The sequence below is a fragment of the Cataglyphis hispanica genome, chromosome 5, assembly GCF_021464435.1.
Source record: "Cataglyphis hispanica isolate Lineage 1 chromosome 5, ULB_Chis1_1.0, whole genome shotgun sequence".
Taxonomy (NCBI): Eukaryota; Metazoa; Arthropoda; class Insecta; order Hymenoptera; family Formicidae; genus Cataglyphis; species Cataglyphis hispanica.
The window spans coordinates 702,670-728,352 of NC_065958.1; the positions used below are offsets into that span (position 1 = coordinate 702,670).

The following is a 25,683-nucleotide window of genomic DNA, read 5'->3' on the forward strand; positions in this document are numbered from 1 at the left end:
GAATTGATCATCGAGGTTTTGCGTGAATACGACAAAAGAGCGAATAATTTATCTATAAGTGAATAAGAATTTAGAGCGAAGATTTTTAGAATGTATTTGGAGGTGAAGAGTTCGAATCTAAATCTTAAGGGGCTCTCTCCGGCTTGAGCAAGAATAATGTTCGTTGGAGTAGTTCTTTTGAAGCAGACATGCACGTAAAGCTTGGAATTGAATTTTCTCGAGATGATACATAGAAGAATGATTGTTGAAAGAAAAAGTGAGGCAGCCATATTCCATAGAGCCTCTTATTAATGCTCTGTAAATATTCAGGAGGGAGAAGGGCGCTTCCATTGCTATATTGCTAATCACGTATCTTCCCAATAAGCGACGTTAGCGAAAACATTATGGTGTAGACGTATATCATCCTCTCGCTTCCACAAATTGGCGTACTTGACTACGCAATGCGCATGTGCGAATTTTGTTGAGCCAATAATATTACATATGTCCTCTACATATGCCAACGCATGCGCATTGTGTAAGATACACGAATTGTGGGAGAGAGAGATTGATATACGTCTGCACCGTAATATTCTCGCCCTCGTTGAACTTTGACTAGCAATATAGTAGTATTACATATATAGTTGCGCTACTGTATATATTGTGCTATTACGGTTCTTGAAACGAGATGAAACTACAAAAGTGAACAGATTTACTAGATTTCAACAAATGAAATTGTAGATATTCTAGTGAATTTCCTTTTGTATTTTTCACTTCGTTTCGAAAACCGTAATAGACCTCTAGGTCATTATGTCTATGTCCTTTATGTTCCGTCTATATATTTTATATATCTATGGCGATCGTATGCGTTGATCGGCTATGATCATATATATGGTGATCAATGGTTCCCGCTACTTCGCGCTACGTGGTCTCTCCATATTGGAAATCCCTTCTCCTTCCTTGCAACTATAACCTACACTGGAGCTCACCTTGACATTTTTACTCGCGTCTCCATCGTGTGATCGCTAATAGTACGGTTAAAGTATTAAAGCCACTTACATATTACACATCATACGTGTGTATCTGGCCGTATTGACTCTCGATCGAGAGCAGGTGCCACTTAAGAAAGAAGAAGAAGAAGAGATCGGCTATGACTTGCTATGTATGATCACGTGCGATCAATATTGGTTGTGTGTTATTTCAGGTCAGCGTAAGCCAATTAAATATTTAAAAGTTAGAAGAAGTTTTGTGAAACTTTCGGAGCGAATTGTCATTCGCAATAATTCGATTGATATTACGCATTAGAATATCTCAATCATCATGCGATGACGATTTTCAATCATCTTTGTAAAACTGCCAGTAAGTATAATTTTCGATTGTGAGATCTACAAGCGATTGTCCGCCGACGTTTTCTTTTAATTCTCTCTTTTTTTTAAATTCTATTTCTGCACTTTTAGGAATTATCTTATATCGTGTTTGTATATTATTTACAATTGTATTTTGAAAGAGATGTCCAATAATAAATTTATCAAATAAGAAAAGAGTAGAAAGTGAAGAAGAAAAATGTACACAAAGTAGATTTATCTTATCAAATATATTTTTCACGTTCTTAGTGAAAAAGTTTGAATAGGAGTCTTTTTCATTTCAAGCAAGAAAATATAATTGAAGCAGTGGATGTCATTGCATATGTTATGCCAATGTAGTCTACAAATTTATGATAATACATATGGCATTTTTTTGAATAATGTATATAATAGTAATATAATTTCGAATTAGTGCAATTTTAATATAAAACACTTAAGTTTATTATTATATTATGCATTATATATATATGTAGAGAAGAGCATATTCTACGATAACATTTTTGCTGGTAACGTCAACTGTTTTACAATTCTAATTTATATTTCTATTGAATGATTAAGCAACTATTTTTAAAGGATATGAATCAGGTCAAAGACTAAAGACTACTTCTATATATTATATTTAGACTGTTAACAATGATTATATGATACTAATATAAATCATATTTTATAATTCTAGATATTTTACTCATATATGTTATTTTAATTTAATAAATTTAAACATAAGAGGTTTTATCTTTTTATAGATGATTTTATTTACATATTTGATACTTTTACAAAATACAATAGAAGCAATTGCATTAATTAATTATATTAAAAATCATAAAAAAATAATATCTAAGATTTTTTATATAAGATATTTCTGAATGGCTAAATTTTATCTTTCTTTTTTGCTTTTCTCATTTTGCTAATCAAAAATATCATATAATATTTATTTATATATATTTTTTTTTAATTATAAACTTTAAATGATTTCATTAAATGGTAAAATGTATTGATAAAGCTACATATTTTAAAACTATTCTCTATTTATTTGACTCTCTTTGATAGATATTTTATCTTTGAAATATAATCAAAGACAAATTAATTTAAAAATTAATATTTTACATGATTTTTTTCAGAAACATTGCAATATTTACAATCTCATTCTATTCATGCACACAAAAGTCTATATATTTTCTTTCGAAATGAATCAAGTTTTGTGCCTAAAAAGGTACTTGTTGTGGCAAAATTATCGAGGTATGATTTTGAAAGATTACGGGAACCCGAGCTTAACGAAACCCAGCTGAAGTTGAAACTAATAGAAAGAGGCTCTGATTATGACACTATGCTTACTAGTCATTTTACCACTAAAGCTGTAATAGAGCATGTAATTAAAGTCTTGCAGAACATGAATATAGAATATAAAATAGTAGATAGGTAAGCACTTTTAATCTAAAGAATTTTTAATCTAAAAAATATATATAGTGTTTTGCCAAAGAATTCACACATTCTTCATTTTTTTAGATTTAATAGACCTTTAAAGATACATATAAACATATACATATACATATAAATTAAAATAAATTGTTTTTCTGTTTCAAATTGAAATAGAAATGTTCATTTATAATAATAATAAATGTGTATCATATATTTTCAGAACAACTATAGATCATTCATATTTTACATGGGCAGATTTAATTTTGCCAGTTGGCGGTGATGGAACATTTCTTTTGGCTTCTAATTTAATATTTGACAATAAAAAACTTATAATGGGCATTAATTCAAATCCCGAGAAATCCGAGGGTTATCTTCTTTTATCGCCAAAATATACGGAAAATATAAGAGAGATTTTCGAAATGCTAAGAGCAGGACGTTACAATATACTTATGCGAAGGAGAATTCGGATTATTCTGAAGGGAGAAGACATATGGAAACCTCCTTTTCACATGCATGAAAAAGGACGCGTTGCAGGTGGTGAAAGGCATGTCATATATTAATATATGTATTAATATTTTAATTAAATTATTATGCCCTGATCATAAACTTTATTAACAATAGTTGACTTTTTTTTTTTTGGAATTTGTATGTTATATTGTGTCTTTATTTTTTACCACGGTGCCAGCTTTAAGCATTATATGTATTATTTATAGAGTCTATGTAAATGAAAAATTTAAAGATAATCTTGATGAATTACCAAGAGAAAGGCGTTTACCTTGGTTAGCACTTAACGAAGTGAGTTAATTAATGTTCCTCGATATATATTAATAGCCGAGTAATGCGACTTGCTCTTTTATATCTATCCCAGGCCTGGTTTTCGTTGCTAGGTGTTTATGGGTGAAACGTTATCGGCACGAACAAGTACCTTGTTCATAAAGTTAGATGAAGAACAAAAGTATCAAAAAATAAAAAGTTCTGGTTTATGCGTAAGCACTGGTACTGGATCAACGTCATGGTATAAATCTATAAACAGTCTAAGCCAACAAACTGTGAGAGAAGTATTGAGCCTTATAGATACTAAGCGACAATTTACCAATAATGAAATTGAGGCAATCTGTTTAACTTTCAATAACAATTTACAATTTGATGCAGGTTAGTAGACACAAAAAAAGAGATATATATGTATAGATTTTATTCAAATAATTTATATATATATATATATATATATATATATATATATTTATTTATTTATTTATTTATTTATTTACAGAGGATTCCAAATTGTGTTATTCCATAAGAGATATGATAGCACCTGATCCAATATCCATTTCAAAAGGCGTATATCCTCGCGGTGTTTGTAAAAAGATCACTGTAAGATCACAATGTTTCGATGCAGGTTTAGTTCTCGATGGTGGAATAGCGGTCTCTTTCAACTTCGGTACCATTGCGGAAATAGGAACTTTTCCCGAAGATTCTTTGCGAAGTATCATTCTTCCTGACTGAATAAACTATTAGCATTGTTGAAGGAGTATTTCATAGTGATAAAACTATGATAATAATTTGCTATCATGTAAATAACATTCTCATATATATGTATATAACTGATTTCAGTACACATTTTACATACAATATCCTATAAATATTTTTCCAAAGAAATTATTTTTCATAAAAAATACAAAAAGTGCTAGAATGTTATACATATATATATATATATATATGTATATATATATTTTTCCAAAGAAATTATTTTTCATAAAAAATACAAAAGTACGAGAATGTTATATATATGTATATATACTGAGAAAGAGGTGACGGAAATAATGTTTATAATATATTTGGATATATATATATATATATATATATATATATATATATATATATATATACATATATAATGTAAAATTTTTCAAAATACATTAAGTTATAAACTATTCGATTCTTCGAACTATTCGACTATTCGATTCAAAAGAAGAAAGCATTCCTAATATCCATGTCTTTTAAAACCATTTCTCTATAAATACATAATCATATATATAAGCATTTATTTAAGATAAGATACTGCTTTATGTTTATAATATATAAGATAACATATATATGAATATCAAATTACCTTATTACATAATTATAAGCTCCAATCCGAACAAACACCTTAATGCTGTATGTAAACTAGTACTATTTTTTTGTATACATATTTTTAGAATATTTTAGCTCGTATAAATATAAAGCAAAAACTTTATATTAATGTATTTTTGTTCATATAATTTAGTACATCGATGTACATGTATGTTTTCTGATAAAAAAATAAATCTTAATATGTTGTACACAGTTTTGTACAATTATCCACATACATAAGAGTAAGGAGAGTTATCTCGATAGTGTAGAATGTAAAAAAGTCACAAAAGATGTTCCGTAGCACAGACATGAACCAAAATTGAAAAGTGGACGTAGCACGGAAATTAACCATGCGGCTGTTTTATCCTGCTTGAAAATGGACGTGGCCATGTAGTTCCAAGCGGCCGTAAAATAGACGTAGAGGCGCTGCTGTACGAGACTGAGAACTATCGTACGAAAAACGCCGGGATGGCCGCTCTCAAGCTTCTCTCTGGCATTAGTTAGCATGAAGAAAATATCTTCATGATATACATATTTATATAGGGTGTTCGGAATCAATCGTACTAAACGTCGTTTGCAGATAGAATAAGTAAAACTGAGAAGAAAGTCCTTTATTATTTTGCAATAATTATCGAGAAATTAATTTAAAAAAATCGATTAATACGCGCGAATATTAGCGCGCAGTAAAAAGGGACAATTCATTAATGTGAGTGATTCCTAGGATGCGAGAATCTATCATTATAGATCTGTTTTTTACAGCTGAACTGGCTGCACTAGTTCAGAGTTTATCTTTCTCTTTTTAATATAGAAAGAAAAAGATAAACTCTGAATTAGTGCAGCCAGTACAGCTGTAAAGAACAGACCCTACGTATATTTAATCATTATCATTTATAGAGCGCTGCTTTCAAAACTTTGTTTGCGCACCTAGCGATCACAAACTTTTGAATTGTCTCTGGATCATTCTTTTTCGTCATGCGCTAATACTCTCCTGCATTGGTCAATCTTTTTTAATTAATTTTTCGATAATTATTTGCGAAATTCGCGAATTGGTGAAAGGATTTTTCTTCTCATTATCAGTTTTACCTGCTCTATCTGCATATGTGGTGCGATCGACTCCAGACACTCTGTATATATCTTGTCACGTTAAGTTAGGTGCATTCGACGCGCGTTGCCTGACTTCAGACGCATGAACACATATACATATGAATACGACGCCGAAGAAACGTCATATTGTTCCGTTTTGTCACTTGTTTATATTCGGCGATATCGGAGTACAATACAGTGGTGTGAAGTCGAGGTGCGTGTATTTCGCGCGATGCACGTGCGTGACATTGTTTCGTTAAACAATTCGGTTGCGCGATCGCATCTATGAGCACTCTCAACTACAAAACGGTAAGGATTATAATAAGAAAAAAAAGTTAATCGCCCATGCGATATTATACGGCGATTTTATCATTGCGTATTTGATTTGACGTAAATATGTTCTTTTTGTAGCAAAAAATGTATGATATTCGCTCTTTTGTCGATCTTTGAAATCTCCCTGCTTGCATCGCTCGATGAAATAAATTGAAATAAACGACAGCATACAAGTTTTTGAGGTTAGGATAAAGAATTAACCTTTGTTAATCTCGCATATCAATCGGAATATATTTCTTCTACATTTTTTTCAGCCAATTTATGTTAAAAACATTCGATATAAACAATATATATATAATATATTATAATATTAGATATATTATATATATATATATATATATATATATATATATATATATATATATAAATTGGCTGAAAATTATATATATATATATATATATATATATATATATATATATATATATATATATAGAATATCCTCAAAATAATGTATTTGACGCTAAATAGAATAGTCAAAGAATAAAGTGCTATCTGGGATTATCTCTCTCAACACATTTAATTCTACTATATAAAAATTATCTTTTGAAAAAGAAGAAATTACTATATACTATTTGACTATTCTATTTAGCGTCAAATACATTATTTTGAGGATATTCTTACAGAATTATCTATGAATTTTTATAGAATATTCTCGTGTTAAAACAATATTTTATAAATCTGAGTAGAACATTGTATTTACAGTCTCATTTTGAAGTTCTATATAGATTCATATAGAAATTGTTTGTTTTTTTTCAGTAATAAACCCAAGGTTCGATAAGGAATCGTTTTTATTTTTATTTTATTAATATAAAATATTCAAATATTCACGGAAGGATATTTACAGAATGTTTATAGAGATGAATAGGTTTGTGCTATCTGGGAGACAGACTGACAGAATAAAATGAAAAAGACATACTTATATAAAACAATAAAGATAAAAAATGTATTTCTAAAAATTAACAAAATTCGAATTAAAATATTAATCGACAAAGATCTTATACAAAATCTGTGATTAATATTTCCATTTAATGTTACGTCTTTTAAGTTAAATAACTCTCTCTTATTTATTATAAGATATCGCAAAAAAAGAAGGGAGCCATGTATATCTCTCTTGTAAAAGCAATACATTCCGCTTTAATCTGCTATTGCGGCGATATGTTATCATTGATTTCAGTTGCAAAGTTATTCGAGGAAGTTTATGTGAATGCGTGTACCGTGTGTGTGCGTGCATGCGGCGTGCGTATGGGTGATATGTATGCGTGTGTGTATACATATACACATACATATTATAAAGCTAATGATAATTTATCCTTAATGAATAACAATGTGATGATTAACTTATAGTTATCTCATTATCTTGCATTATGTATAATAGCTAAGAATAGCCAAATATTTAAATTTTTCATGTGACATAGTTATATTTTGAGATTGAGAAAACTTAAAAATTAATCATGAGAGGATAAGGATTTTATAGGAAATCTAGATGTGTGTAAAGATAAAAGATTTATGAAGTATATATTTTGGCAAAGAATCAAGATTTAGAGATTTAATGTATAAAAGAAAGAAAAATGATATTTTAAGACACAACTATAATTTATATTAAATTCCAATTACATTAAATTTTAAAGAAATATATATGTAATATTTACTTTATATTATTTACTTTATATTTATATTATAATACTGTCAAATCGCATTTTAAGCAAATATAATTTTCTCAATTGCAGAAGGGTTACTTCAGCAGAAAATTAAACTTTGCCGATTATCGTATAGTAAAGTGTACTTTCTATCTTATAAAATTCCGATTGTTTGCACAATTGAGAGAACAGATATAAATCATTCACAAAAATTAGAGAAACTAATTTTTTTTTAAATATGCAAAATTTAGCCAGCTGTAATTTCGTTAAAAATTAACGAAGTTTAAATTCAAAAAAGAATTTTAAAGCTTATTTCTTTCAAAAAGTCACTATTGTTTTTGAGTTTCTGAGTTGAGAATTTTTACATTTAGAAAATGAAGAGTTGAACAAAATGGGAAATTTTTTTCTCACTTTATGAGCCTGGCACGTGCCCCCCAAAAATCTGCTAAAATTTTCGACTTTCTAATGTGAAAGATTACAATTTTCTCTATAAACTCTTTTTTTTTTAAACTTTTCTAAAAATTTTTGTTACTGAGTTATCTTTGATTAAATAAAAATAAACATTTTGACTTAATTGCTCATAATTCCATTAAAATTATTGTACTAATATTCCAAAAACAGATATTTAAAGCTGAAACTTTCGACTTTCTAATCGAATGTAATAATTGCAAAAATTTTTCCAAAATATGTAGACATGATTCAAATGGGAAATAATGTAAAAATTAGCGATTTTTTCTTTTTTTTTTATTTTTACTGAGAAAATAATTGTGTAAAATTAAAAAAAATTTATTTTTTATGTTTTTTATACTTTTAAGTACCTTTTTGAATAGCTATGAGATTTTTGGTAGTCAGACAAAATGTCCAAGAATTATGAAATTGCTTAATTTCAGGAAGAAAAAGGAGAAATGGAAAATAATGTTCAACTTATGTTAAAAAATTGGTTTTAAACTAATTTAAAAAAAATTTTTTTTTTATTGAAAACATTCACAATTTTTTGTATGTTTTGCCTTATAAAATCATAATTGCCATTATGAAAAAAGTCTCATAACTATTTGTTAAACTTTTTTCAAATTCAACGTACTTAAAAGTACAAAAAAAAACGAAATATAAATTTTTTTATTGTTCTACACAATTGTTTTCTAGGTCAAAATAAAAAAAAAAAAAACAGAAAAACTACTCATTTTTACGTTATTTTAATTAATTTGCATGACTACATGTTTTTGAAAAAAATTTGGTAATTATATTTCCATAGAGCAAAGTTTCAACTTTAAAATTTTGTTTTTAGAATTGCGGATGATTTTTAACGGAGTTGTGAGCAATCAAGCCAAGATGCTTATTTTTTATTTAATTGGCGATAACCATATATGCATGTATGTATTATATGTATGTATGTATGTACGGAATGTACATTGTACAATTTACGCAATATTGAAGATGGGTTAAATTTTTTTTATATAAATAGAGTTAATAGAACCTCAAAGGATAATTGATATTGAATATGGTAAGGATCAGTGAAAGAGCTCATTTTTTATTTTGATTTTTTGAGAAATTTTTGTACACGCTCTAATTTTTGCAAATTTTTATATATCGAGTTAATGTTAATATATCAAGTTATGTTTTTACATAAATAGAGTATCATTAAAGGATGATTAGTATTGAATTTGGCGAGGATTAATGAAAGAGTTCATTTTTTATAAAATTTTGAATTTTTTGAGAAATGTCTGTACATGCTCTAACTATTTGATTGATATTGAATTTAGTGAGGATCGATGAAAGAATTCACTTTTATATAAAAAAATTAAAATAAAAAATGGAAATTAGAAAATAGCACATTCTTTCATTACATTTCTGATTTTTTATCTTTTTATTTCGTTCGCAAAGTTTCCTCTATGAGGAAGCCAAAATTGGAAAAGCCACTTGCTTTAAATATCTTAAGCTTTGTGAGCGAGATAATTTGATGAGGAAGCAATGTGCAAGTTTCTAATTTGCACAATTTTCAGCTTGTTTTGGATTTAAATTTCGTTTATTTTTAATGAAATTACAGCTGCACATTTTGCACATTTTTAACGAAAAATTAGATGTTTCTCTAATTTCTGTGAATAGTTTATTTCATACACAAAAATAAATATTTATATAAACAGTAACGCCAAAAATCTTCTAATTTTTTTTTAATGTGCGGCAATATGTGCGTAACTAAAATAAGTATAGCAATAATAATATAGATACCCACATATATTATATATAACGAATAATGAACTTACTCAAAAAAAAAAAAAATAAGATCATCGCTTGTCAGATCAAGAAGAAAAATGCGCATATTTTTTTATGAAAAACAACATATTGTATTTTTTATTTTTATATTTATGTACTTATACATGTACTAAAAATTGTAACATGTACTAAAAATTGTAATTTTTTTCTCATAGTTTTCTATGATTACATAAATTTTAATTTTTTTATATTTTTATGTCAGATATTTTTGTTCTATATGTTATCTAGAAGCAAGTTATATCTTGATCATTTGTATGGAAATTATAATAATTAATAATTGAAACGAATTTATAATGAGAATAAAAAATATCGATATTTTCAGAATATTATTTCAACGATTTTTCTATGATATTTTTATTAAAAGAAACTTTGTTTAATTTATTTGACATCATTTATTTACATAAAAGAAACTCCTTATAGTAAAATAAAAGATTTCTAATTGTTTTTTACACAAGAAATTACATCTTACATCATCGTTTATTCATGCAAATAGCAATGCTATAAATGAATGCTATGCACAGAATTTATAAGATTTCAATAGACAGTGAAATACATGTTACACAATCTAGTGTCTGTGTATTCAGCATATTTTTACAGTACTTGTTCTTTTTAGAAAACATGGGTATCTATATTATTGCTAGACTTGTTTTAGCCGCGTTTCTGCTTTTTTAGCTACATTTGAAATGAAATGGATTTTGAAGGAGGAAACAGTAAAGATGCAAAATGTAGAACGAAAGCAATAAAGCGAAGAAAACGTACTAATATTACCAGTGCGATTATATAAATACATATGAAACATTTTATTATCTTAAAGGTCGACGTTACGACAACGACGACGACGACATCAGAAGTGTATCAGAGGGATGGCAGAAGATGAGAGACAAATTAGGATGGCCGCTGAGGCCATACTGAGCGGCTCCATCAACTCCCAAAGAAGTTCAGTTACCCAGCATAGCATGACACGATCGCCAGATATTGTCTTCAGCGAAGATTTGATCGCAGGAGCGAGACACAACGGCAGAATGTCCAACGTTAGACGTTTCTTCTGCCTTTTCGTCACCTTCGATCTTCTCCTTACATTTCTCATGTGGCTTATTTGCACGATGGTATGTTGTAGTTCGATCGTATTCGAAACATTACACAGATCTGTATAATGTTATATTTTTTTCCGTGGTCTGGAAAAAACGAGTAATTTTCTATAATTTTTTTTTTGTACATTTTGAATTTAAATTCACAAAGCAAAATAGTCTATTATATTAGAATTTGGAAAAAAACGGAGTTGAAATCTCCCAAAAAAGCATTTTTTACCATTTTTGAAAATTTGTACTAGACAAGTCCGATGTGCAAGAGATTTTAAAGGAGGTTCAAATAAAAGTTTGAATATTATACTTTAATGTAAAAATATCAAATCTTTTACTGCAAGTATCAAGGCGAACCTCAGGCGCACTTTGTTTTTAGGTGCAGTCGCATTGTGTCAAATAAAACGACTATGCCATTGCTAAACCATTGCAAACAGTAAAAATTTTAATTATATATTCAGTACATGAGATTAAAATTGCTTAATTGCACTAAAAACATTTTTTTTTCATTTGTTAAACAATTTATAATTTAAAAGAAAATTATAATTTTTTATTTTCAACTGTGAATAAATAATTTTACTCACTTTTAATTTTCTGTATTGAATATTCTTCTATATAATTCTAATTTTTACTGTTGCAACGGTTTTGCAAATTACAACTAAAAACAAAGTGTGCCTGAGGTTCAACGGTTCATAAACTTATGGTAGAAGATTTGATATTTTTTATATTAAAGTACAATGTATCAAATTTTTATTTGAGTCCTGTCTGAAATCTTATACATTGAGTTCATCTGATACGAATTTTGAAAAATAGTAAAAAACGCATTTTTGGAGGTTTCAATCACATTTTTCTCGAAAACTTGAGGTGATAGGCTATTTTGCCTTGCGAATTTGAATTTAACGCACGAAAAAACTATAGGAGATTACTCGGTTTTTTTTTAGACCGTAATATCATGCAGATGTGTTATCTATATGTTTAATCAATAGATAGAGTGAAATATTGATTTTGTTAAAAATGTAACATTTTGAAATATGACTTGCTTACTGCCACTGGCTTTTTTTACTCTACATTTTTATTTTAACATTTGCAAAAATTGTTCTTTTTTTATTCCTACATATTTCACATCTTGTTCATACAGTTTTTTTTTAAATTTCTAGCTTTATTTTTCATTTGATTTCTAGCTGATTCTTTTTATCTACGATTTTATATCATCAAATATTTCTTTTTTTTACTTGCTTGAATATTTAATTAAATTATTTAAAGATTGTTCTTAAGAAATTTTAATAAAATTTAAATCACTATTATATTTACAGATTGCAGGTGAAAGTTTAAATACAGCTTTTGAAAATCAGGTGATACACTATCATATAAAGACATCTTTGTTTGACATTGTGGTAAGTAATATATATTCTGTCGTTCATCGTCAATGAGTTTAATTAACTGGATGACGACAGTAACATTCAGTTCATCATAATTTTTCATTATTTATTGGGAGCAGAGATTTTACGGATTTCATCTTCTCAGATGGCAGCGATTTGCAGGTTCACCGTCTTGTTGCTCTTTTATGCTCTACTGTATCTCAATCACTGGATCATTGTAGCTGTAAGTATATTTATTTCAATCAAACTTTCCTGCGAAAAAAAAGTTTAATGAGCTATCCGACTTAAATAGCAAAAATAAAATTAAGAAAACATAACATTTTGTTAACAGTTCTTTATTTAATATCGTTTTTAACAGATTTGTAATATGAGCAATAATTTGGGATTTTATGTTTTACAGATATCAACTGCCACAACATGTGCCTTTTTAATTGCAAAAGTTTTTCTTTTTGATGTAAATATTTCCGAAATATATTACCTTTATAAATTACTTTGACTTAATATATATAATATGTATATTATGTTTTTCAGTGGACATCAGCTAATCAACCAGTATTCCAAGTTTTACTAATCTTAACATCTTTTGTGTTATCTTGGGCGGAGGCTTGGTTCTTTGATTTTCGTGTGATACCGCAGGAAACTCAAGCGCGAAATTGGATTCGAAGTAAGCTTTTTTTAATGATTAATTTTCTTTTTTTTTAATTTCATTAATCAATAAATAATAAAATACAAAGAGTAACAATATAATAAAATTGAAAATTTATTTATGAACTAATATTTTGTAAACAAATTTTGTGGTAACACATAGTACAAAAATAAAGTCGAAACAGAGATTATTACTATTTAATTATCATTTCATACATTTGAAAACATAAAAAGACATCAGTAAATTTCTATAATTTACAGATTTTCCGGATACAGAAAGAACTCCTCTACTACAAAATGTCATTACTGAATCACGGCAATACGCAGCAAATGTCGATCATATGAGTACGTTTTTCACACCTGTGGATTCTCCAACTCATTCTGATGATGAAGATATCTCCAAAAAGCAAGGAGACTCAAGAAGGTTATCAAGATCCAGTGAATTATCTATGTTTCTAGCAAAACTTACACCCGATAAGGTTGGTAAAATTATATGGCAAATCGGCGAATGTCTAGATAAGGATGTAAAATCAGAAAAGATATGTGGAAATATTAAATAGTTGGCTTAACATAAAATTTTTTGATAAAACTGGATAAATTTAGAATGTGATCTCAACTATGTTTCGGTTATAATTGAGTATTACATAAATATATCACTACTGATGAGATATTATTAAAGACCAGTGGTCTTATATATTTAGTGTGACTGGAAGAAAAACTCGCTGCGCGTTATTTTAGTTCATTCAGTTAGTGTTTTATTATCGAAAATGTATAGATCTTTTATATATTTTCTCAAGAACGACAAAATAAACATTTTATTTTAAATATACTGTTTTATTATCGACAATGCAAAGATTTATTTATCACTAGCGCGTAACGAGTTTTTTACCAATAATATATGCTAAATCCCATAAGACTATCAATGATATCTCATTGGACTTTTCGATAATAAAACAATAACTGCATAAACTAAAATAATTATGAATAAGTATAAAATAAGTATGAATTAAATAATTCGTGTAATTATCTTCAATGCAGTTAAAATGGTCGATAGTGTCAATATCTTTTAATTACCTTCGGTTCTATTCGCCCACTGGATGGTTACGAAAATTTATCCAAAGCTAACTTTAATAGTATCTCGTTGGTGATATCACTAATTGAGAATTTAAAATACGCTATATTCACATATGCTAATCGATATCTAATGAGGCGACTGATAAGGACACACAAACCGCACATGTCAAATAATGTAGGACCTTATCACTAACTGAGAATTTAAATAAATATATATATTGACATATACCTATAGATATTTAATAAATAGATTGATAAGGAGATAACAAAACGTATCGAAAGATCGTGAAAAGGAAAATGAAAGAAATTGACTTTATATTTGATGACGCACAAAAACTCGTTTAACGTTACACCGTTTGCTGTTATTGTAATGTGTTTCTACTAATGCTGGTGAAACTTAATTTTCCAGTATAAGATAATTTTATATTAAACAATTGAACTTAACCTCGAATCTTTTTAACTCGAAAACCTCGATTGTATATACGATTTTCCATACAAGTTTTTTTATTTATGTTTGTATTTTTAAAAGAGTGAAAAGAGGAATATATATTTCTCTTTGCATAAAATTCAAAGTTTATTTATTTAACCTTTTAAACTCTAGAAACATGCTAAGCATTAATCGTCTTATTATGTAAATATATAAATGTCAATGACAATCCATTTTTCTACATGTGTCCATAATAATCTCTTAACGAGAGAGAGCAGAATTGGGTAGGAGTAACAAAGATATAAAAGGACGTTACCGTTAATTGGTCATGATTTATTATTAGTTCGTTTTTGCGCGTTTTGTCCTATTAAATTTTAATGTGTAAACAATTGTGCTTCTCAGTTAATCGTTTGTTACATTATGTTTTTAATTCTTAATACGTTCATACGTATCTTCATGTATACGATACGCCCTTTTTTTCTCGGTGACGTACTAAAGTATTTGCCTAAGTCTAGAGTGAATAGTTGGGATCCAAGAAAAAATTGGAAAAAATCGTCAACGAGTGATGAAATACTTTTTGTGAGTTATCTAATATGTATTCGTCTGTTTATTTCGATATTATTACATACTTTATGAAATTAAATCTCTATTAATCTTTTATAAATAAATTCGATAATAGAAAGGATATATGCAAAGTATATATGCAGAAAAAAATTTATTTGGACGCAACAAAATTTAATTAATCGAAAATATAGAAAGATTAAACTTATTTTATTCTAATTGCGATATACACACGCATTAATTTACATTGCATGTAAAAGATTCGAGATATGCAAGAACAAAACCATGAGATATTCGCAATACTTTGCAATTATATAACACAAAAAATTTCTTGTTATTGTTTATTAATTTTACAGATTTACACGATATTTTGAAAGTGATTTGTAGCGCTTTTTGATTAAAATGCAAGCTCTAAGAGCAAATAATTTTTGTCATTCTGATGTTTAGAGTATTGAAATATATTATTATCTTATATAAATAATTTATGAAGGAATACAATAAAGATTAACCATCATTAATACAATAATAAATTTCAAGATTTATTTAATATATATTTTTTTAATTATTGCATTGATGCTGTATTTCTGAAATTTTATTTATACATATATAATTAATATAAACGCGGATATATTTCTATTTCAATATTTTATTATCTTAAAAAAAAAATTGTAAATATTTCTAAACTTGGCTTTAATTAACCATTAAGGCTTTTTTTTAGATTGATGAATATAAAATGAGGGCATCTAAAATGTTACAAAACTGTCACAACTTATTAACATCAAAAGAATGGAAGATCGAAACTATAACAACTGATGGAGACGAAGTATCCTACATGCAGCTGCCACCAGAATGGAAATTGGATGGAAAGGTCATGAGAATCACTGTAAGTTAGTATACATAATGTAACATTAATGAAAATAAATAAATGAATAAGTTATAAAAGGCAGAATTTTTTTCACGCGCGTACAAATAAATAAATTTTTTTGTTTTATGAAATAATGAAAGCTATTTAAATGTTTCAGGGTATTGTCAACGCACCTGCTAGTATATTAATAGATTTATTGTTTGATGATATCGAAGAATTTCCTTTGTGGAACAAACTTGTAACAGAGTCGATAAAACTACAGGTAGTTTTTGCATTCTTTTTCTGTTTTTGTTGTAATAATATTTTATTGATATTGGCAACAATTATTTGTTTTAAGAATATCGATGAAAACACGGATATCATTTATCAAGCGACAAGTTCTTATGGTGGTGGACTCATCACAGCGCGAGATTTTGTTATTTTAAGGCATCGTAAGAAATGCGGCGATTATTATATGAGCAGTGGTATATCTGTCCCTACGACATTGGTTCAGATACGTCCAAATATAACTAGGTGAGAGAGACATTGAAAGAAACTATATTTTTTAATGTATAAAAAGGATAAAAAAATTGTTATTTTAAATATCTTTTTTTAAGGGGTGAAAATGGTATAAGTTGTTTTGCAACAGAAGAGTTGTCTGATGAAGAAGACATTAATAAATGTCGCTTCACCTGGATTTTAAATACAAATCTTAAAGGCTGGATACCACAAACAGTAGTAGAGAGAGCCATGTCCACTAGTCTAATTGACTTCATTACATATTTAAGAAAACATTTAGATGATATGCAGAAACCATTAGTTTAACATAAAAATGATAAATAGAATTACCTACTCTTACCTATCTGTTTATCTACTTATCTACTTATCTATTTACCTACCTACCTTCTTTAATATACTATGTTAAATGTATGTATTTTTTATTTGATATGCATTGACGCACATAAAAGCAATATTGAAATTCCTTATCATTATAAAATGTATATTATAATGATAGATCTCTTAGAAAATATGCTTTAATTACAGTTAGAAAGATGATGTTGTTTCCTTAAACAGAACTTTTTGAAGGATTTAAGATTTAACTAATGTGAAAAATGTAATCAAGATATGCTAGGTCTATAATAAAAATCCATTTACTATAGATAGAAATTTAAAGCCATATGTATGAAACGATTATAATTTATATATATTCGAATTTATCTTCTAATTATATGAATTATTTTGTGTAAATTTAACTTTATAGAAATTTTTTATTAGTGATTATATATACATGTTATGTCTACTCCACAACTTATTTAATGAAAGGAAATATATTTTTTCGTCACGAAATTAGTTGCGATAGATGTAATTTCGAACGAAGAAAAAACGTACTATTTTATTTTAATCATTGTTTTTATATATATATAAAACGTGTAATGTAGTAGCAATAGTTAAAAGAATTAGGTGTATATTATGTGTTTTTTGTGTATAAGTGCCTATGAATTTCATTAAGTGCATCTTTTTTGGATATCCAATGTATATATAGTGTATTGGAAATGTGACATACATATTTAGTACACATGATGGCTATGTGGCTGCAGTGTGCGAGACAACAAAGTCTTGATATAAAAAATACTATAGAAATATTAAAATAACATTTTATTACATTTTTTGTTTTACAGATCTATTAAAAATTGTTTTTTTCTTTGATCACAAGATAAATCACAATCATAAAGCCTAATGTATTAATATTGTGTATATAATGTGCATTTAAATGAAATATATGTATATTAAATGAAAAGTTCTGAAAATATTTCACTTTTTAAAAAGATATAATAAGATATATAATAGATCATTATTATTAACTACATATTTATTTACTCGATAAATTTTATATCCGATTGATAAATATGGAATGCACATTATGTTCATACATTGCGTCCCGCAACTGCGTCTTATTATTTAAATTTATGAAAAACATGCATACTTGCATATCTTTATTATTGACAAGTTTTCTTCGATTAATTAGCATTAGATATAGATACATGTCACAAATGTCGATATAGATTTCCGCACTAGTTGATGTGCATATTATGCAATTTTGTAAGAGATATTTGTTTCGAGATAAATGCACAGTGCGCATGCAAGTTGAAGAATTGTTTGCATTGCTTCTTACCATTTCAATATTTTTGTGATCAATAATATGCAATCTTGTAATATATTAGAGAAAAAAATAATATAACGACACTAATACAATCTCTTTTTTCTAAAAAAACTTAATTTCTTTCATAAATAAAGAAATAAATGTAAAGAAGAAAATTGGCCTATTTTGTTATATTAAAATTTAATTCACAAAGTTAATAGCAAATTAAAGAAAAATTATATAATTTGTTGAAAAATACTTTGAAATTATCATTAATTAAAAGATGAAATTTAATTATCAAATTATTGTACATATAAATATATTAATCGTTGAAAGATCTCTTATAATGGAATAAATCGTGCTATAATATATTTGACTTTTAAACTTATTCAGTGTATAATAGTGTGTTCTCAACTTTATATGACGTATTTTTGGTATACATGTCAATATATATCATATAATGTATCCTCGTTTTCACATTTTTGTATATTACGATTAATACTGTTAAGAGACGATTTTGAATTTCACATACGATTGTATCATATAATGAATGCAACGATGGAGCAGGTGTATGCGGAAAAAATGTATAAATATTCTATTTTGTTTTATATATCCATAATATTATATACAAGTCGAGATAGCAATTTCTTTATAGTATCGTTTTATATGTGTCATTTGCCGTTTATGCAGTACTTGCATTTTCGCTCTGGAGATGTCTGCTGAATCAGTACTGTGTTATATGAACAATATATTTAGATAGAATAAGATAAGAGAATAGAATAATTTAAGATGATTTTATAAATCCGGTTCGGATTCAAATGTAAAGATATACCTATAGGTCAATAAATGCAAAAAAAAAGAACAACTCTTGTTCTTTTTCCTAAATGTGTCGAATATCTTCAATCCTACATCGCTATAGTAATATCCGAAATAAGTGAAATCTTTTGATCTTTATTTTCTCTTTATTTATGGTCGCGTAAAGTTCAACCGTTCTCATGATATATAACTTATCTTCTCCGTTAATCGTTGATTGCTAAATATCCAAATATTTGCGCATTAAGAGTATGCAATATATAAGAACAGAGATACGATGATTAATGATAAAACGGATAGAAATACTGTTACGGTAAATCCATGTACTCTAGTATGCATCAATTAATACGATTATACATATAACAATATTGCTTCGCAATAATGTAACGGAGCGTAATTAAACTCACTGCATATCATCAAAATTTCGAAAAAAAAACTTTATTGAATATATAATTATTCAATATTGTATGTCATAATATATAATACATGTAAAATTACAATTAATATGATAGATTAATTTGATAAGATAAAAATGAAAATTTTGACGATTAAAAGATTTATTATTTTATAAAATTCAGGAGGAAATGTTATTAATAAAAATATTAATAAAACTTAATAAAAATATTATTAATAAATATAAGATGAAAATAAAAACATTTTTCAGGAACTATTAGCTTCTTTTAACTGTTCTTTTAACTGTTATAAAATATATAATTTAAATAGTGTATACACACATGCAATTGTACATACATGTACAATTTAAATTATATATATATATTTTTTTTAAATGATGTAAATTTGAGATTTGCCATTTTCGCCAAAATACTTATTAGCAAATAATATCTTGTTTTATTAGAGTACATAATCTTTTCTGGATTCCTCTATATCGAGAGTTAAAATTCCAAGCTCAATATGATTTGTTTCGTAAGTGCTAATGTAAAATAAATGCAAATTTAACCAGGTTTTTAAGTTTGACATGCCATCTAATCTTACATCTAATCTTTTATTCGTGACTATCGTTTTATGTAATCAAAAGCAATTACAATACACGGGAAATCGAGTGCATTATCTTTATCTACGTGTAATTTATTTAATTTATTACGGTGTAAAATTATGATAGCTTATCTTAACTATCGATTGATAAATTTAATGGTATACAATTACAAAGAATAAAGAAAAACGTGACATATAAGATTATTACATGGATTTTTTTCATTCATTGAAATTAATAATTTAATGAATGTAATATGTAAATTGATGAACAAGCATAAACTTTAGATATGAAAATAACTGGAAGATTAATATATATTATGATTATGCTTTTGAGAAAAATAACGATCTAAAATAGGGGTATTCTTTAATATTTTAACATGAAATGTACATACCAAAGATGAAAGAGAGACCTTATATGAATAATACATAAAAGTATTACAAAAAAGTATTACAAACTTTCTTCATTTCCATAATTTTAGAATGGCGCAGCCTGAGAAGTAACATATATTGTATAATATTTTGTTATCTAGAAAACTTGACACTATGTATATAATGTATCAATTGCTCGATTAATTAATTTGCAAAATTAGCGTTATATACCGAAACGTGCGGAGATCTATTGACCGAGTAACATCGATAGACAATTCACGATGCTGTTGTGGCATAGATTGTTACATGTATTCCAATTATTGCGAGTGCGACATGTATGTGAACAATAGGCACATATTGCGAACCGCACGTACATGTATGTGGATGCATGGTAAAATTGGTACAGTCGAATTGTCATTTGCAATTCGTCACACATGTTTTGCTCGATGTGGAGCCAGTTGATATATGACGTGGCATTTGTGAAATCTGTATTTGATCAGTTTGCTATTCGTATACTCACAATCAATTACAAATTGTAAGAATTACAGTTATTATTGTTACGGAAATATATATATATATATATATTGTTATGCAATATTCGTCGTTTGATACAAAAGGGATTTTAAGTGTATTAAAATTTAAGAGATAATAATATTTCGCTATATAATATTCATTGATGTGAGAAAGAGAAGAAGGGAAAGATTCTCTCTCTCTCTCTCTCTCTCTCTCTCTCTCTCTCTGTCTGTCTCTTTCTCGTTCTCTGTTTCTCTCTCTCTCTCTCTCTCTTTCTTTCTCTTCATATTTGTTTTAAACGTCATACATGATCTTATAAATGATAACTATCTTTTGCAACGTTAATAATCTTATATTTTATATAATATATTACTATTTTATATACTATTTTATGTAATTACTATTTTATATATTATTTTATATACTATTTTATATAATATATTACTATTTTATATACTATATTACTTTTTAGAAAGAGGCGGCACATGCATAAATTTTTATATCAAACTATTATTATTTTTTCTAATTTAATGTGTTAATTATTCATCTTTGAAATGTTTCTACTTTTATTAATGAGCGAAAAATCGATATGTTGCCAAAAAAGTTATCGACAAAATTTCATGTAAGAAATATAGTTGTTTGTTGATTATACAGGGTGGCCCCAAACGTTCCAGCCAGACTTTGAGATCTTATCGGAAATTTAATTCTGAACAAAAAATTTCTTATAAACATGAGTCGAAAAATGAAGAAGTTATCGCTGAAAAACCTCTGAAATCGTAATTATTTTACGCATTTTTCCAAATATCATGGAAAATGTGCGTCTTTAAACAAAAAGTACCGAAACAAAAGTTGTAGAAAATTAAATTATCTTTCAAATGAGATTAAAATGATTGTTGTACGTTCCATAGATTTTGATATAACCAGTTTCAAACAGTGTACAAAAAGTGCTTTTGTTACTTATTGTTAGATGCGCATACGTAATACGGTATTTAATTATAATTTTGAGAACAGTTAGTTTTTTCATTTTCTACTATTACGTGCTATTTTAGTTTAAAAAAATTTATTTTATTTTCATAAAAGAAAAAGATTTTTATTTTTTATTTTTATCGTTTTTTCAAGAAATTTCTTAAGTTTCATTTTCTTTTTATTTCATTTTTTTTTCACCTTTCGCTCTTCCTTTATCAGAGGTTTTTGAGCGATAATTTATTAAGAAAGCATTTTTCGACTAGCAAATTTTTTATTTAGAATTAAATTTCCTATAAGCTCTCAAAGTCTGGCTGGAACGTTCGAAGCCACCCTGTATAGTCAACAATTCAGCGACGAAAACATTAATGCTTTTTGTAAAACACTTCTCTATAAAATTCCTTTTATATCGTAGTGTAATATTTGTTATTATAAATAAATAATTTTATTGTAATAAAAACATAGGAGAAACAAACACGCCAACAAAAGATATGCTAATGCATGGCATGTACATGGAAGAAAAACTCTTTAGTTACTAGAGAATGAAAGTTCAAAGAAATATGAAAGTGTAATAGGAATATGGTAAAAAGCTAATATATATTATTTAGATGTTGATTTTAGGCGAGATAGAAACAGCGCGCATATTAAAACATAAATATAATTTTTTTTTTGAAAAATATAAAAAAATGATCAGCTCTCTTTGCTTTAACTTTTATAATTATATTATAATTTGCATTTAAAGTACGTAGAAAAAACGAAGTCAAATCTTCATTTACATTGATAGCTTTGATAAGGCTATGTACGGTCATTATAAATAAATATTTTCATGTACATGCAAAACGAAAAGAGAATGGGATGAGGAGCAAAAACTTATCACATAAAAAAGATATTGTGGTGAATACCACTGAACACAGCTACAAACTATCTAAAATTGACTAGTATCTTTTTAACGAATAAAAACTGAGAGTTTTTCTCGCTTCTCACCGATATATGCGATTGACCATTTGACCCTTAAAACGCCCCTTTTTTTAACGATAAAAAGAATTTTAATTATAATCTAACATTGATAGACATTTCATAAATTTTTCATTTAAAATGTCACTTTGAGTGTGACTGTTATCATTACATTAAAGTTACATTTACATTATATTAAGACTTGACATTATCACATAACCTTACATATATACACATATTGTATATTATCGATATATATAATATTATCAATCAATATATATTATCAATTAGCAATATAATAATTGTATATATTATTATTTTTACACATTTTACATATTTGTGCAGGATGATTTTAAATAAGTTTCAGCAAAATTTTAGCGAAAAATTTTGGCAAATGTCGAAAATTAAGGGGAATATATATTCCTATATTCCTTCCTCAGGAGTACATTCCTTTAAATGGAAAGGTTTTTATTTTTTTTCTCAAATTTTGAACAAATTTAAAAAATAAAATTTAGTGAACACTTATTTCTATTCATTAGTAAAAAGAATATTTATTAATATTTTTTTAATTCTTCCATATCATTATACCATTATAAGGGGATGAAATTAACAACTCCTATTCAACTTTTTACTAGAATTTTTTAATAGCCAAAATGTGATCATTTAAAAATATACTATTAGAAAGCTCGATTCCTTTAGAAACTTTTTTATATCTTTTATTTTTTTTGTAAAATTAATAGTATCCAAGAAAAAAAATAAAATACATTATCACTACAATGTTAAATGACATAGGTTTGAGTTACGAGAAATTAAATTTTCGAATAAAAAAAAACATGCGAAACAGAATTATAGTAAATGTTGGAAAGAAATGGAACAGAAACAACACAAAATTATAGAATAATAATATATTATTATTATATTAGTATAGAAGTATATGTTTATGCAAAAAAAAACTCTCCTTAATTTTCAACGAAGAATTTCCTAAGATTTTTTGCACTTCTTTAAAATCACCCTGTATATCATATCGCTAATCGGAATACCATATATTAGGAAAGATTAATCGCTAATTCAAGTTTAATAAGCGCGAGCTATGAATATTACATTCGTAAGCCCCAAAAGTTGTGGCATTTTAAGATTTACGATAAATCGTCTAAAAAAAACAATTTTACGCCGGGCAACAATTTCGCGCGTTGCGGGCAGGTCAGTGCGAGAAACGATGAGGGTGATCTTTGCGCGGGCAGACGGCCGGCCGCAGGGGCAGCATCCGTGTGGAGCAGGTGGCGCTGACGCAGGGGCTGGAGATCGCGGCGGGCGGGCCGAGCCAGTCGGCTCCGCGCTTCACGCGTGTGCGCATCTCGTGCGGTGTCTTTGTCGCGCCGTCGCGTCTGGCGATTTCGAGAGCAGTCCCCCTCGCCTCTCCCCCGCCGCTCTCGCCACCCCCGCGAGGAAGAGAGATTCGTGCGAGTACTCGCGCGGTGGGATACTCGGCGATTTATTAAAGAGTAAATTAAAATTACATCGCGCGATTGAGAAATTAGCGTGTTTTTTTTTTTTTTTTTCTTCGAGGAGACCCCGGCTGAAGACGATGAGAACGTAAGGTGAGGATGTAAGAGCGACGCCGCACCTGGAGCGTCTCCGATCCGCGGTACGATGGCGCGGAAATGGTAAATATTGCTATTTATTCCTCTCTTTTTTTTTTCCAAGAGCCATCTTTTTTACATATCACTTGTTTCTATCACTCATTTGCCGCGAGATTCTCCGTGACACATGTCCGTCGCGTTGCCGGTTGTTACAGACTCACTCTCTCGTTCATTTGATCACGCGGAAGTATTCGATTTATTTGCGCTTCAACACAATCGGCTGTTGTGTTTTATTATACGAGTGTAAAACCGGATGATATGTTTCGCGAATATGCAATGCCTCGATTATTCGCTTGAATAAGATATGTATGGACGTAATCATGCTTCTATGTTATGATCCGTAAAGACTGTTTACGGTTCTTATGTTAGAGAAAGTAAATATCTATCATTCTAAAATCGGAAATATTAAAAAAATTATATTATACACAAGTTTATTAAAGAGAAATATATAAAATATATTAAATAAAATTATTATTATTTTATTTTTATATGATTAAAGATTAAAAATGGAGTCGAAAAAACAATCTAAAACGAAATTTTAAATAATAGAGACTAGCGTTAATAAAAATTAATAAGAATTTAAAATTAAGTCATTGATAAATTATTACTTAAATAGAACTTACAAGCAATCTTATTTAGATAACCATTAATTCTATTATAATATGTTCTTATATATCAAAATTTCCTGATAAATTATTTCTGAAACTTCTTTGTATCAATGTTTGCATTCATCTTAATTAAACTTGAATTAATCGGATTGTCCGTTTTCCAACAATATTATAAGCAAGATTCCAGCAATATTATATTATTAATTTGAGAAAAAAAATAGTTAAATCACACACAGAAAATATCCCGCGTACCAAAAGTAATTAACTTAGATCGTCGGTATATGCGGTGCAGTTGGTTGCTATTAGCCCCGGTTAGTTGTAATTAAGTAAAGTTTCTGCATTTATATAGGGTGTGTCAAGTAGGAAGCCATCATTTATGTTACAATTTTTTACATTATATGCTTTTATATAATTCGTTTGTCAAATGAAAACTTATACAGTTTATTTGAAATTAACTGTAAAATATGATTTTATTATTTATTTTTCTAA

At 27.7% G+C, this 25,683-nt stretch overlaps 3 protein-coding genes across 6 annotated transcripts in view; all 3 read left to right on the plus strand.

The window, feature by feature from the left end:
• The first annotated feature begins 855 nt into the window (after positions 1–855).
• On the plus strand, positions 856–4,588 carry LOC126849778 (NAD kinase 2, mitochondrial). 2 transcript variants are annotated; one of them, XM_050592005.1, is made up of 7 exons: positions 860–1,007; positions 1,181–1,335; positions 2,459–2,756; positions 2,977–3,300; positions 3,470–3,551; positions 3,644–3,908; positions 4,027–4,588. In XM_050592005.1, the coding sequence occupies exons 2-7, from the start codon at positions 1,302–1,304 to the stop codon at positions 4,257–4,259; spliced, it is 1,236 nt and encodes a 411-aa protein (XP_050447962.1). In that variant the 5' UTR covers positions 860–1,007; positions 1,181–1,301; the 3' UTR covers positions 4,260–4,588. The 2 variants fall into 2 exon arrangements, with proteins under 2 accessions (XP_050447961.1, XP_050447962.1); XM_050592004.1 differs by having other exon boundaries at positions 856–1,335.
• Positions 4,589–5,971: 1,383 nt separating this feature from the next.
• On the plus strand, positions 5,972–19,226 carry LOC126849775 (steroidogenic acute regulatory protein-like). 2 transcript variants are annotated; one of them, XM_050591998.1, is made up of 12 exons: positions 5,972–6,260; positions 6,363–6,466; positions 11,007–11,298; positions 12,585–12,665; positions 12,796–12,873; positions 13,051–13,104; positions 13,182–13,314; positions 13,557–13,774; positions 16,076–16,240; positions 16,380–16,484; positions 16,560–16,735; positions 16,819–19,226. In XM_050591998.1, the coding sequence occupies exons 3-12, from the start codon at positions 11,056–11,058 to the stop codon at positions 17,024–17,026; spliced, it is 1,461 nt and encodes a 486-aa protein (XP_050447955.1). In that variant the 5' UTR covers positions 5,972–6,260; positions 6,363–6,466; positions 11,007–11,055; the 3' UTR covers positions 17,027–19,226. The 2 variants fall into 2 exon arrangements, with proteins under 2 accessions (XP_050447955.1, XP_050447954.1); XM_050591997.1 differs by lacking the exon at positions 6,363–6,466 and having other exon boundaries at positions 5,978–6,260.
• A 5,164-nt stretch (positions 19,227–24,390) lies between these two features.
• Positions 24,391–25,683, plus strand: part of LOC126849762 (diacylglycerol kinase 1) — a 104,543-nt gene continuing 103,250 nt past the window's right edge. For both annotated transcript variants that reach the window (XR_007687448.1, XM_050591963.1), the window contains exon 1: positions 24,391–24,610. The gene's annotated coding sequence lies outside the window, so the exon portion shown is untranslated. The remainder of the gene's footprint in view (positions 24,611–25,683) is intronic.

What these genes read in the sequence shown, in the direction of transcription:
- LOC126849778 (XM_050592004.1), top strand. Translation starts at nt 1,302, where the DNA reads ATGACGATTTTCAATCATCTTTGTAAAACTGCCA. An exon ending in TCATCTTTGTAAAACTGCCA is followed by an intron (nt 1,336 to 2,458) that starts GTAAGTATAATT and finishes GATTTTTTTCAG; the next exon opens with AAACATTGCAATATTTACAA. An exon ending in CAATTTACAATTTGATGCAG is followed by an intron (nt 3,909 to 4,026) that starts GTTAGTAGACAC and finishes ATTTATTTACAG; the next exon opens with AGGATTCCAAATTGTGTTAT.
- LOC126849775 (XM_050591998.1), top strand. Translation starts at nt 11,056, where the DNA reads ATGGCAGAAGATGAGAGACAAATTAGGATGGCCGCTGAGGCCATACTG. An exon ending in TGTGGCTTATTTGCACGATG is followed by an intron (nt 11,299 to 12,584) that starts GTATGTTGTAGT and finishes TTATATTTACAG; the next exon opens with ATTGCAGGTGAAAGTTTAAA. An exon ending in ATACGTCCAAATATAACTAG is followed by an intron (nt 16,736 to 16,818) that starts GTGAGAGAGACA and finishes TCTTTTTTTAAG; the next exon opens with GGGTGAAAATGGTATAAGTT.